The 14945-nt window shown below is 40.7% G+C and overlaps 1 protein-coding gene across 2 annotated transcripts; it reads right to left on the reverse strand.

Annotated features, from left to right (window-relative positions):
• Window positions 1-4148: 4148 nt before the first annotated feature.
• SLC35A5 (solute carrier family 35 member A5) lies at window positions 4149-14848 on the reverse strand. 2 transcript variants are annotated; one of them, XM_084226381.1, is made up of 7 exons: window positions 14757-14848; window positions 13305-13457; window positions 12453-12551; window positions 11144-11280; window positions 7915-7982; window positions 5905-6700; window positions 4149-4510 (listed from the first exon to the last, which is right to left on the reverse strand). In XM_084226381.1, the coding sequence occupies exons 2-7, from the start codon at window positions 13432-13434 to the stop codon at window positions 4442-4444; spliced, it is 1299 nt and encodes a 432-aa protein (XP_084082507.1). In that variant the 5' UTR covers window positions 13435-13457; window positions 14757-14848; the 3' UTR covers window positions 4149-4441. The 2 variants fall into 2 exon arrangements, with proteins under 2 accessions (XP_084082507.1, XP_084082508.1); XM_084226382.1 differs by lacking the exon at window positions 14757-14848 and adding an exon at window positions 14435-14679.
• Window positions 14849-14945: the final 97 nt, after the last annotated feature.

Here is a 14945-nt window from a genome sequence, read left to right on the forward strand (position 1 = left end):
ACCCTTGCCTATAAAAGTGATCTGGATTAAATGTTTATAAAGGTATTTGAGATTAATTTAATCTGCTAAACCATCTCTATTTCTGCCACACTTTCAGAAATGTTTTTTTTTCCTCCCTTCTCATTGATGTCTTTGGGCATTGGAGCTGTAGCACCACTCTAAACTGCTGCAACCAGTGTCAGGAACTGCTTGCATAGCCATGGTTTCAACCATGCATAGTCATGGTTTCTAGTCATTTGGGTTAGATTTCTAAACATTAAAGATACAGCAGAAAGATTAAGTGAAGACATCATGTCAGCCTTTATAATGGAATATTGGTCACTTCTGATGTCAAAGGTATGCCTGATCAATCACATTTCTTTTTATAATCCATGTTGTGTGTGCACATCACATATAGATGCACACAACAGGGCACTTGCACTGGGTATTGCCATCACAGAAGTAGCACCGGAATAGGGGGGAGCTACAGCTCTAAGCTGGCCAGAGCATGCTCTGTATTTTGACTTCTGCCATTTTCCTGATTTCTTTTTTCCCCAGATGAAAACAAAACTGGATAAAGCAACAAGTTCACTCAAAACCACATGCTTTCTTTAGAAACTTAAGTCACAAAGGGTCAAGCAACACTTGCCCTTCTAAATGTGAGAAGGGCAGACAAATGGTCACAAGGCCTTATGGGGCAGGCTGCCCTCCCTATCACAAGGTCTAGTCAGTGCAGGGTACAGCACCTGACTAACCTTTCTCAGGTGACTGGAGCTAACTGGGAGAAGGCATTTAACAGAATTATTTTGAAAGACTGCTGCCAGCAGCGAGCTTCTGAGCTCTCCGTGACAATAGCACTTCCACAGCTGAAAGCAGTGGACAGATAAATTCAAAAAACCGAAAGAATTACAGGATGGAAGGGATTCTAGAAGAAAATGGAATGTCCTGTAGCTCACTTTTAGAAAACAAGAGCTCATTGCATTACTGTATCAAGGTCTGCTGCCTAACTTTCCTTGCCTAAAGCAAAAGCAGAGGAAAGTATACCAGATGCCTAACAGGCACCTCCTGTAGATAGAAAGAAACAAGCCCTTGGAGCATTTTCTTTCAGGTGCTCATTTAAACTTTCCTGTAATCAAAAGTCTTTAAATGAAAGCCCTTTTAACTCGCACTACAAATCACGTAAATTAAATGTCCTGCGCTGCAAGGGTTAACTTAAAAAGAGCGCAGCACCTGATCCAAATGGCGTTTTTGTTATACCCTTGTCTGAAATTCAAAGTCAAATTGTGCAAGTACCAAACCCCATCTAGGCATTCAGTGGGAGTTGCATTAAAAAGACAACTCCAAACAAGCTATCTACTTATCAAGGGAGGTAGGAGTGGGCTCTTAACCAAAACTACACATCCAAATATTCGTAGAATTTGTAGAAGACTCTGTATTATTTTACATTCTGGTGCCTATTTCTGCCTTCATTACAAAATGATATGAAATACCTAGAAACTTAAAGCAATGATTTAAAATCCTGATTTTGCAACCCACTTTCCCCTATGGAAAACTAAAAGCAAAGCCAGAAGGAGCATCAAGCCAAAATATTATTTCAACGACAACATGTAGTTATCCTGCAGGGTATAAGCATTCAGGAGTTACATTTCTCCAAAGGAAGACTTCATTTGGCAAAACAAATCAAATCCAGATCACTGGATCTGCCCCTGCAGCATCACTCTGAGAACAGACTTACTGAGATTAAGGTCCTTTTTCAACATATCTTAGTGGGAAGATTCTATGTGATAAAGAAAATATTTCTTCTTATACATATTTAAGGCATTTGATACAGCTCCAAGGGGGCTGTTTTCATCCACAGTTTGTCTTTGAAGCTGCTACATTCACAAAATAGATGAAATTAACCAAAATAATTACTTCTTTAATTGACTTGTTACAAGCAAGAGGAACATAAACACACCTCTCTTCCTGGGCTGTTTTGGGAACTATTTCCTCAAACCCAGAGGGAGGAACATAACACCTTTAGCAGCAATTAAGTTCAAACATTTGTGAATCTGGGCTCTAAATCAAAGCTTAGCACGAGCACTCTGCTCAAAGTATTCATTAAAGATTATGTGCCAAACTAATGCTGCTCTCCAAAAACATCCTCATAAATTTCCCTATTGTAATTTTGAGCGAATATAAGTTAAGAGTTCCAACATTGAGTAGTTTTCATATAGTGGAAGTACTTAATCAAGTGAGATTTCACACAATCTATCTGAAACATCTAACTTCATAGAATTGCTCCCCCTTGCTCACCAGTGTTCCCCAGTTGACTATTACTCAGTCACTTTGTCTAACAAATCTCACCTATACACTAAATTTTACTTTTGCCATGAATAGCACAGCTGCAAACATTTGCATGTTAAGCTTTGGCTTACTATTTACCCTATGTTACTGCTAAGTGGATGCAAATCCTTACCCATTTTTAGACATCAGTTAACATTCCTGCTGCTGCAAAGGGGATATACAGTTCTCCATCATAATAAGAAACCTGTCTGGCCATCCAACATAATTTCTCTGAGACCTCCAACCTGAAGATAACAGAAAGATTTCTACATGTTAGAAGGAACCAAATCTGCAGCACGAGCAAAAACTTAGCTCAACAGTTACATAACCAATACCTTTGCACAACCTAGACTTTGGCAAATAAGTCAAGCATGATAGCGCTGGAGAAATTTACAGAAAAGAAAATCATTAAGCAGGACAAGAGTTGAAAGCAAGAGCTAAATGCACTTTAAAATAGCTGAAGATCAGTCATTTCCAAATTTCCCATCTCTTGATGCAAGTATTTCAGGCACAAAGGTCAAATATGGTTTTTAGGATATTCATCTTTGGTTTGATGCTCTGTCTTTAGAAGTAAGATCTTGGCTGATTTCTACGTTCTCACTTGATGCAAGGCAAAGGTCTTTGGAACTTCATGTAAAATCTAACTGCTCATATAAATGCAAAGCAATCTAAAGCTAACAGTACTTTCACTCTTTTTGAAAGTACCTGCACAAGTTGGTAGCTGTTACTGAAAAAGGCAACAAATTCAGGTATATATTGTAAAGCTGAATGAAATGAAAAAAAAAAGTCTCATTGCCACTAAGTCTTTAACAATTTGAGGATTGTTTTTAAGTTTCTTTTCCCAACATACAACATCATAAACTGATGAGAGCAACAGAGTTTCCAGAATTTACACTGAAATATACCTTCTATTCATTCTGTACAAACTGATTCTGATGCAAACAACTAGGATTACTTATGTTGAAATGGCTTGCTATACAAGCACAATGAAATAAGATGCAAAAAACTTCTCACCAACAACATTAAATTAATTTTGTATGGTCATTCTTAATATATACTCTAAAAAATACAGAAAAAAAAATTAGAAATTTTAGATTCATTTATAACTTGACAGTTTTAACCATGGGCCACAAATGAAAACAGGCTGACCATCTTGATGGATAAATGACAGGAGGTATGTTAATATAGCAATAAGACATCAATACAGTACACATAAGTGTTACACACAGAGACTACACAGGATGGCAGAGGGGAACAAAGGCAAGACTGTCTTCAGTCTAGAGAAATGCATCACTTACTGCTTACTAGACACTCTGGTATGAGGCTCTGACAGTGAACTCATTGCTTATCTTAAGAATTCTTCTGACAGTATCTTTCAACTATGAAAGACACATTTTTGAAGGGAGGAAATTATAAACCAACATCTTTTCCACTGCTCTGAGAGAAGAGGCTTTGGAACACACCAGGAATCCCTTATCAGCATCCCTGTTCCCTTGCCTATTTCAAAATTCTCTGAATAATTTGGAACCTATTTTTCATCTCAGTCAAAATACAATCCAGCAGATGCCTCAACAGAAATTCTGAGATCACTAGGCCTGGCACTCTGCAGAATGACTTCTCTCTCTACAAAATGAATGCAAGACCTTATCAATCTGCCAGGGTAAAACAACACCAGATGATATTGCCACCTGCACTCTCTTGCTCAGTGCTCCAGATGTTGAAGGGCATTACTGTAGCTGCATAATATTTGTTTTCAGTAGTGGGCTCAGTGCAAACTAAGCCTCTACACAAAGCCTTTCTAAACGCACACAAAAAAGATGACGCATTCATATTATTTAATAAACTTTTGTTTTATTCAAGCTCTTTCAAAGTTGGACCACATAAGCTGCGTGTAAAATTCACCAGCTGCTACAAAGGCATTCCAGACTTCCATTTCTCCAGACACTGGGAGACAGGCACAAATGAATACAACTTTCCATATATACAGCTTGAATATTGTCCTCATCCACATTTGACATCCAGCCCCAAAACAGTTCCAAATAGTCTGTCAGTGGGGAAAAACAACTCTTCCCTATGTTAATGAAAGATTAACACTCTCTCACTGTGAGCAATAGCACTCCTCCAAGACAGCTTCATGCTAGAGGGAATCTTCATCTGTATCGATGTCACTGTTTGGTTTGTTCAGCCTCTCAAATTCCTCTCCATCCTACAAGAACCAGAAGCAAAAGAGAGCAATGTGAGCAAAAGTCATCTTGTTATTAATACCACCACCAAAAAAAAAAAAAGACTAAGGTTTATTTAAAGCAAAATCCTGTAATCCCTGTAATTTAAATATCTTACAAGTGTGTTATAAGGTTTAGGATATACATAGTCAAAAAACATTCCCTGCATCTTTAACACTTTTTAGTGACTCAGCTAAAACAGCTTGTAGTCCCTTCTTCCATACAATCATAAAATGGTATGGGTTGGAAGGTACTGGAAGGATGCTAGAAAGTGTCCCTGGAGCCTTCTCTTCTCCAGGATGAACATCCCCAACTCTCTCAGCCTGTCTTCATAGGAGAGGTGCTCCAGGCCTCTGATCACCTTTCTCTGGACTCACTCCATCAGATCTAAGTCCCCAGAGCTGGACACAGTACTACAGGTGGGGTCTCACAAGAGCAGAGGGGCAGAATCACCTACCTTGACCTGTTGCTCACACTGCTTTTGATGCAGCCCAAGATTTGGCTGGCTTTGCTATTCGTTTCTACAACAGCTGCTTAGGTGTAAGTGCTAAAATAGATAACACCTGGCACACCAAAAATATACGAATTTTTGTTATTTATTGCTCGTTAAACAACAACGTAAAAAGGCGCCATGTGGAATTTCTGTAAAGTTTAATGCTCGCTCTCCAAGTTTAATGTTTGCTGGAACGCAGTGTGGACAGCGCTCTCTGCTGGTTACAACGCGCATCCACGGCCCGACGGACACAAACATGAATCCTTCCCCATCAGGCGATTGCTCAGCTCAGCTGAATGACAGCTCTAAGAGCAAGCTGTCCCTGACCCCATCTAGCTAACTAGATCACTGTTCAAATCAGAACAAAAACACTAGCAGGCCTGGAAGAAATATATAGCAAGAAAAAAAAACCCAAACCATGTTAAAACTCTGTGTTTAAACACTGGCTTTTTGTCTTCAGCTGTCTTTGACTGCTATGGTAGAAAGAGCCTTAACATTGAAAGTGTTAGCTTCCTCATCATGTGGCCTAAGCTAGACTTACCAGTTCTACTTAGTACAATTACTTCCCAGGCATCAATTCCAGTTTCCCAATTGGGTAAGTAAACTCTCTTGGTGATAAAGCTTGCAAGAAAAGATTTGTACAAAGTTGAAGTTGCTCACAGGACTGTCTACAGTTGCAGCAGGAAAGCAATGCTTACCTAGGCTTCACGATTTCAAAAAGTGGCAAATGGAAAGCAATACCCAAGACTTTAAGAAATACTGCAGAACTTTGGTGTTGAGGGATGAGTCCTGTCGCACACAAGTTGATTCCTCCAATCATATCATAGCATAAAGGGAGGCGAAACAAAAGAGAAACCAAAGGAGACAAGTATGAAAAAGCCTTACCCCGCTTGATCTTTCCCATGCATCTCCTTTGATGAGTTTTCCCCTTTCCCGCAGAGTGGTGTATTCCAGGCCTCTTGCTTTACTGGCATTATAAATGAATATGGAGAGAAGCACTACAGGAGCTTCCAAAAAGAACTCTAGAGAAGGCCTGAAGTCAAAGATGACAAAAGACACAGTGGTGATGATGACAGTGTTGATCTGAGCAGTCATAACATGGAACATGTTGTCTCGGAACTTCAAGATGAAGGCTACAGAGAGCCCCAGGAAAGCTGTGACAAATATAAGAGCCACGGAGAAGATGTTGTGCCCATAAAAGAAGCCACAGTTCCCTATCTGCCTCCGGTCCTTAGCCTGCAGTGCCAGCATGAGCCCATTGAACAGCACTCCAAAGGCATAGAGTTTGCTGTTCTGTGTGAAGATGCTTTCCCCAAGCTGATCCACATCTTTCAGCATCTTTTCATTGTAGATGTTAGCCAGAGCAGACACAAAACACTGCACTAGAATAAGCAGATGGCCCAGGCTGAGGCGGAGAGGCTTCAATGCTCCTGCCATGGTACTGGTCACATTCCACTGGAAGCTGTGAAGGAAACTTGGTGCTGCACAGTTGCCCTTTTCCACACATGCTTCCTCAGGTCCAGTAGCGAGAAGGCAGTGGTTAGATGGTCTAAAAAACATACTGTGATGAAATCCATGTGCAGCCAAGCTGTGCTGATGGCCTCCAGTTCCTCGAGTCAGGGCAACGATGGAGAGGAATAAAATCACCAGAGACGCCCACTGTACCCAAGAGAGTCTTCGCCTGGTACACAAAAAAGCCACTAAATTTAGAAACACAGTGGCATAAATAAAATGACAGAACATCCAGATCCATAAAACATATAAAAGACATAATGCCACAAATAAGGAGACAGACAGGTGTAAAGAAAAGCCTCTTCAGAATACAATAAAATGCAAAAATGCAACATGATTTACCATGGCAAAGGGGGCCAAGTCTGGCAAACAAAGAAGTATAAAATAAAGTATTCTGAAGAAATAAGGAAGGCCTTTCAAGATCATGTTATTTCTAGATACTGATTGCCTAACAACTTAAAAGCAACTCTTGTCTCCATGGCAACAAAAGTCTGATGAATAAAGTAAAAAAAAAAATCACAGACATCCAAATAATTACCATCTTTCTTTGGAAAATGTTCATTATACTACTCTTTTCCCCTATGACTTGGAGCCCTTTTCAACTATTATATGATGGTAACTTATAAATCTACAAATATAATTCATAAGACTATTAGAATTTTTTATACAGTTTTTCCACTCAAAGCCTGCTTATCTTGGTGAAAATCAAAAATTTGGAAGATTAAGTGAACTGTGACATTACAAGAGACAGAACTAAAATGAGAAAAAGCATTTTGAGTCAGACTATCAGGCACTGTTTTGGCATATTAACATATATAGGAAAGGCTTATTTGTGCCATATTCAACACAAGCAACTTTTACAGTGTAAAGTTAATAACCATTTCCCTGACAGTCTTTTTTGAATCTAAATAATACTATAAAGAGCACAAATTCAGCAAAGTGGAACACTTAGTCTGGCTTTTGTCACATGAGTAATGAACCAAACACACCTCTGTCTTTCACTCTTATGCATCTCATTTCCTCTTACTAGACCACATTGACACTCAAATAAGAACTGCAACAGCCTAGTAAGAAGTACTGGCAATTGTGAAATAAGATATTTAATGCATAAATGAAAACTTTATTTTTACCATTCAATGACTATCTAATCATGATTTAGACTGTTTTCTACTAGAGTTGACCAAATGTGTAGACATATGAAGGGACTCCTAATAACATATTTCCTACACCTTCAGATGCAGAAAACAAAACCACCTCTCCAAGTTGGTACAGCTGCAAGAAAAGAGAATTACTGTTCCTGTCTGACAAAGAGAAAAAATGTAGCTTAACTTCATCAAAACTGGGAAGATTAAAATTTCATTTACTTTGGCAAATACTACTTACTTTAGCACTATCCTGAAGAGAAGAGCTGTTGTTATAATGACAAAATTTGAGAAGAGTACAGCCATTGCCTTGAAAAAGAAGGAGAGGAATAAAGTTATACTTCAGACACACTGTGGACACCAAAACCTACAGACTTCAAGTGTTCAGCTTCCTGCAATGTGCCAGAGTGAAAAGCACTGGTACTGAATGTTCTTTCTCATCCAAATGGTACAATAACACACCTGTAAAATGATAGTCAAGTCCCATTTCAAAATCCCAGGGAAACCATAGAGCCCAAGCTCCACTGCAGTGGGGAAAGCTATAGTGAAATGAAGATGTGAGGAAACCAGTGCAACAGAAAACTTACTCAACAGAGAACAGTTTAGTTTTCAGTCAGATCAGTTCCCCAGCTGGGCTGATCAGTGAGCTGCAAAAACAACTGTGTTGACACAAAGGAGGAAGTTACTCCACAAGGAGAATAAGCAAAGAATAAAGCAAGAGGAGGCTGCTCCTGGCTGCAGTGCCATTTGCAGTGTTCATGAAATTCCAGACTTGGACAAGCCACTTGCAGAAAACAAACTTCTTCTATGTCAAGTGTTTTTGCTGTAGAGTTTATCAAAGATAAAGAGGTGCTTGGCTTGAATTTTTAAGACTGCAACTGTAATTTAAAAAAAATAATCTATTTTGAAGTACAACTGAAGACAACTCTAAAGCTTCTGTTTAATTTCAGAATAACTATATAATAATATGAGCGCTTTATTCCATGGCCATGATCCCAAGCTGCAAACTCCTTGTGGCAAGGACTGTCTGTTTTGTCTCTGTATTAAACACTCTATACTGGGAGACCTGATCAAGAGAAGGCTCTTTTAAGCACTCCAGTTACCAATAAAGACCAGAATCCACCAATAGGAATAAAAAAATCCACTTTACGAGGGTGGGGGGTGTTTTGCAAACTGTGTGTTACTCCGAACTACCCTGCATAGTCAGTAAATGTACAACAGATCCAGGCATCTGAAGTTTTTGGTCCCATTGAGCCTCAGCTTTTTAGACAATTTTACACATAAGAAAATATGGATTCAGGAGTACAAAACACAGACTTTTTCTTGAACTTTCTCATCATTTCCCATTCCCAATTCTGCTATAGAGTATCTTTTTCCTTCATCAGAGGAAAAGCACAGACTCTTTTCTCATTATCTTCATTCCACTTTATCCCTGTCTACTGAACAACAATTCTGATGAAACAGCACAACACAGGCACTCAAGTAAGCTGAACACTTACTGACAATGAGACACCTCCCTAAGAAAACACATCTTAATTTTCCACTTTGCAAAATTAAAACTCAGTAAACATTCATGTTAGGTGAACACTGTGGAAGGAGAAAAATATTGAATAAAGAAGGAAATTTGGCAGAAATCGCTCTGGAAAAAAAGAGCCTTTATGCAAAATGTAGATGTAGTTCATGCACACTGTGGTTTTGCTTTACAGTCAATGCTCCCCATCCAACATCTCTGGTAACATTATTACCAAAATATTTCGAAGGACAGTTAAAAAAATTAATTTTAACTCACTTTGTTCTCTGAAACTTCAAGAGATCTCTGTCCTAGATGAAAAGGAATACGAATATCAAAGTTCCCCATGCCACTAATCTGCATGTCACAAGTAAAGTCTCAAAAGGTAAGTCTCTAAGAAATTAAGCCACAGCTCAGTTAGAGCTGAAGTTTCAAGCAAAAAAATCTCACCAAAGCAACTCTTTAATTCTAGCAGCTGCTCACCCAGGTACTACTTATTCCCAAAACTACTTTGTATTTAAAGTCACATGAGCAGGTTCAGTTGGGTATGGCCATCTTCCTTTTAAGCATCTTCACATTTCACATTCATGGTCTTGTACACTACCAAGATATTCTATCTTGGAGATATCTAGTTATCTCTTTTAATACTTCTTTATCGTAATAACGCTACAGTTTTGGCTAACCATCATAAAATTTCTCTAATTAAAAGATGCTAAAAGTTCTAAAAAGAGGAATCTTGGAGCACGTATTCTGAGGGGACAGAGACAAGGTATGCCTGAGTGTGTGTGTACGTAAAACAAAAGCTGTCCATTTCACAAAGGATTACCTTAACTGAACCAAATGAAATTGCTTAAGAGAAAAATAGCATTTATGTAACCCCTTATGCATCAGGCTTTTCTTCTACAAATATCATCGCTGAATTTCCTTCCTAAAACTAAAACCCAAAACAAACCAAAACGACCCACAAATAAACAAAGCACCCCCCCCCAAAAACAAAACAAAAAACCCAAACAAAACAAAAACCCCAAACCAACCCCCTACCAATCAAAAATTACCCCAACCACTACAACAAAAAAATCCCATCAACAAAAAAACCCACACAAAAAACCACAGAACCAAGCAGCTGTGCATGTTATTTTAAGATATCTGACTCTTGATTTTACTAGGTTTTTACAGCTGAGTCCTGGTCTAGACTCTGGTCTGGTCTGTCCCTGGCAGAAATATACAACTAAGACAACAATATTTTAAAGATGAATTCTGATAGAGAAGGTAGAAAACCATTTCTTTTTAATGTTCAACAGGGGCAGCCACAGTATTTTATAGCAAGCACAAAACATCTGTTTCCATCTTACTGCAAACATAGATTCTGAACCAAAAAGTATCACGATACAAAAATAAAAGCAAGCAGAAAACATGAACAAATTCCTGAGCATATGCAGTTTCATCCAAAAGGATGAGGGTAGCTAGAAGAAAGTACCAACTAAATTTTATACTTAAACATAGCTAACAAACAAATGCAAAAATTAAGTCTGTTTTCTTCATCCCCTCCTCAGTTTATGTTACACCTATTCCCTTTGTGAGATTACATTTATTCACTTTATGTCACAAACACAGAGTGGTAAAAGCCCCACAGAAATGTGCGGCTCAAATAATAACAAGAGAAACAAATTGATTGAAAGAAAAGTAAAGAGTTGAAGAGGCAAAGGAAGAAAAGCACCAAAACCCCTCCCACTTCTTAAGCACTCACCCTATTTCTAAATAATGTTGGATAGAGAAAATATAAAGAGTCATCCATGCTAAAAGCTGTACAACACTGACCAGTTGGAAAGAGAATGAGAAGGTAACAGATTATTCTTTCTGTGTTAAAACAGCAGACAGCTCAGTTACAATCTTGCCTTGCCAGTGCTACCACAGTAGATAGCCAAAGAGAAGTCATGTTATTCAGTGTAAGTATACTTACTGGCTGGAGGTAGGACAGTACATAGAAGACAATCAAGTTATCCAAAAAGTAAAGAAAGGCAGGAATTGACCATTTCATGGAATTCCATACATTCCTCCAGGAAATACATTCAGAGAGATGATCCTTACAACCCTTTTCTGAAAGGGAAAGAAATCAGTAAGAAAGACATTCATTCCTATTATTGAAAGCCTGTTCTCTTGTAACAGAATAGGTACCACTTTCCTATTTTGAGGAACACCATTAGACTGAAAACTCTTGGGTTCCACAGGTCTCTGGCAACACAGGAACCTGTGTTCCAGGGCAGAACACACAGCTAGAGCAGCAACCCTGTGTGGTGCTCACTTCCTTGCTTCAGCAAAGAAAACATCACAGAACCTGTTACATCCATCACAGTGTTTGTCCACTCTGAGCAAAAATTCCATTGTCAACCAGTCTTTGAGGGCCAAAAGTCCCTACACAACAGTGACAGCCTTACTGGGTGTGACTTCCTGTTGATGATTTATCAAATCTACAACAGAAACAATGACATAGACAGTGGATTCCTTCATAGAGCACCCCAAGGTCAGTAAAGTCAGGAGTACAAAATAAACCAGAATTCAGTATTTGCAGACCACAGCACATGATCTGGGTATAAAAAGAACGTATAGGAAGAAAAGAAGAAAGAAAGGACAAAGCACAAAGAATGACATTTACTTCAGTATACAGGACACAAACTTTAGGAGGAAGACTGTGATAAACTTTGGACTACTCCAGAGCTGCTGCCAAAAGTACTTTGTTAGCATAGATTTAAAACTACCCAATGATATCTAATCCTCTCCTGAAGCACCAATAAGTTGAGTTCAGCCAAACTCAGACATCTGGATGAAAAAAAAAAAAAAAAAGAAAGAAAAATAAAGCCAGAAAACATGCAGTCAGCAGTAGGCAATGATGGCAAACACTGACTGAATATATTTACTGTCTTAGGTAAGTCTGTACTAAATGGGGAAGGTGAAAATTTTATCGGCTTGCCAGAGCCATGACTGTTTCCTGGAGAAGGAGACAAAATCAACAGTGCAATTTAACATGAAATTCCAGTGCCTGACACCCTCTGCCAATTTAAATATTTGATCTGTACCATTTTGAAATGCTATTAAGTTAATCTCTCATAGTTTTAACATCAGGACAGAAAAGAAAGAATAAACAAAAATCACCTGCAATGCAAAACCTGTGGCAAGTGGAGAGTGTGATCTACTGCTAAAAAAAAAGTGCTTGCAGGACAGCAAATTTTCAAAGTCAACACAATTTAGTTATTTAAAACATAGGTCCTTACCTTTTTTCCTATTCCAGAGTGCCAACACTACACATACGACCAGTTTTACTACTTCAGAACACATGTTCACTGTTGTAGGAAGGTAATCATACTTGTTATCTGTGGGATCCAGCAAATCAGAGAGTGCACAATCAGTTTCTGTCGCCTGCATTCATAATTTGAGCAATACTTTATTTTAACCATTACAATCACAATTTTAGTCACAAAAGGCTTTGTCAGAACTTCGGTTATAAATATTTCAAAGTTTATGACATACAACTTCCTGAATAGCCTCTTCTGAGTTGAAATCTTTCCTCATTTGGTCCCAGTTTAAAGCAGAACTTTTTTGGAAGAACTTAAGAGCATGGCTGTTTTAAAAATAAATTTAAATGGGAAGGCTTTCCCCAAAGACCAGTATGGTATTTTTTAACCCCCACAAAAAATAGCTTCCAGGATGACATAATCTTTTTTTAGAAATGGCAATACCAGCCAGTTTTAGCACTTTTTCCAGTAGAATACCACTTCTCTTCTAAGCCTGTTGCAAGGAAAATATTTCCATCATATCATGTACCGTCAAGAGTGCTTACACAACAATGTCATCTTTGAAGAGTGAGCTATAAAATAAATCACCTGCCTCATCTTTTAAAGGTAGATCATACAACTTGCAACACAAGTTACACCTTTATGGTAGTCTACTGGCTATACAGAAATTTTCCAGTGCAGAAACATGTCCCTATAAATATAATAAGATGCTTATGCAAAGAATTCTGCAGGTGGAGAAGTATGTTTTTTGGGTATGTTTTAGCCCAAATATCAACTCTTTCTTATTCGAGGTTGGGCAATACCTACATCATAGGTATTGCCCAACTGTACCTTCATTGGCAGAATACTTCATCAGGAGGATTCGACTTGAACCTAATGCAATGAACACTCCTCCAAGCAGAAAAGTCTGGCTGGTTGTCTTGGAGCAAAGGGCAAGTCGACTACACCACTCCAACTTCATCCTGCTGCCTCACCGTCAGTGCCCTTTGGATGGCAGGAGAAAAAACCACTGTAAACGGTACTTCCAGAAACTTGTTACACAAGGCAAAATAAGTGCATTGTACTCCTTTGTATAATGCAAAGATGCTTACATAATAGAACAAGCCATGATCTTGTTCTACAACTATCATTTTCTTACTTTAAAAAAAAAAATCGAGTTCAACCTATGACCGAACACTGCCATGTTAATTAGACATGTCCAGTTTTTCCTTAAAACTGGACATGGCACTTTTTCCAAGTGCCATGTCCAGTTTTTCCTTAAAACACCTCCTAGGTTGGTGACTCTTATCACCTCCAATTCCAATACCTAATCATCCTTTCTGCAAATAAATTCTTCCTGATGTCCAACCTAAACCTCCCGTGGCACAGGTTAAGGCTTTGTCCTCTTGTCCTGTTGCTGGTTGTCTGGGAGAAGAGGCTAACCCTACCTGGCTACACCCTCCTTTCAGGCAGAGAGCGATAAGGTCACCTCTGAGAGAAGGATGTATTACAAGGACCATCGAAGGGGGATAAACGATACACATAGACTCGGAGCGCAATGATGGCACGAGGAGGCTGGTTCTTGAGAAGTCCGCAACTACGGCATACGGGCTAGCTAAAAGGATTAAATATTTCGCATACTTATTTTTCTTTAATATTTTTTATGTGCTCTTGCTCCTAATCCCAGCAAGGAGAAGCGCTACAGCAGCGGAGCGAGACCAACCCCTTAGGGCTGACCAGGCGCCGGCTCCTTCCCAGCGGCGGGGAAGGCACAGGGCAGCGGGAGCCGAGCACCGGGAGCCGCGTCCTCCGCCTCCAGCGCCGCCGTTACTCGCCCAACCCGTTAACGGGCCCCGGGGCCCCAACAGCCGGCCAAGGGAGGAGCGGAGAGGGAGAGCTCCTCTAGACCAGCTGCGGACTGGGCTCCGTCCCATGCCGGCAGGCGGCCGGAGCGCGGCTAACCGGACTGGGGGGACACCCACCTCGCCACCTCCTCCGCAGCGGAGTAGGACCAGCCGCCGGGCTTTGCCGACAGCCTCCTGCCACGTCGCTGCTTCAGGCTGCAGCCGCGAGCGGCGGGGCGGCGGCCGCGCGAGGCGAGCGGGGCTCTGAGACAGCAGCGCCCGGTACTCGGACGCCGCGGCCAGGCGCACCCCGGCGCACCGGGTCCCGGGAGGCTGGGGCAGCACGGTCCCCCTCACTCATCCCCGCCGCCCAAGGCCGGGCTCCCCTCGGCGTCCCGCATGAAGCCCCTCCAGCGCCCCCTCGCTCCTGACTCATGCCCCCCCCACCCTCCGGCCTCACCTGGCGGGGCGGGGCCGCTCGCGCGCGCTCCCCGCCTTGCCCCGCCCCGCGCGGACACGCGCTCGCCCTCCTCCCCCGCTTCAGCACCGCCGGCCCGGCCCCGCCCCCACGACTTCCAGGAACCCGAGAGCTCCGCCCCCCGAGCTCGCGCACGCCCCCCGGCGGCTGCGTAAGCCGCGGCACCGCCCA

This window comes from Fringilla coelebs (genome assembly GCF_963513975.1).
Source record: "Fringilla coelebs genome assembly, chromosome: 2".
Lineage (NCBI taxonomy): Eukaryota > Metazoa > Chordata > Aves > Passeriformes > Fringillidae > Fringilla > Fringilla coelebs.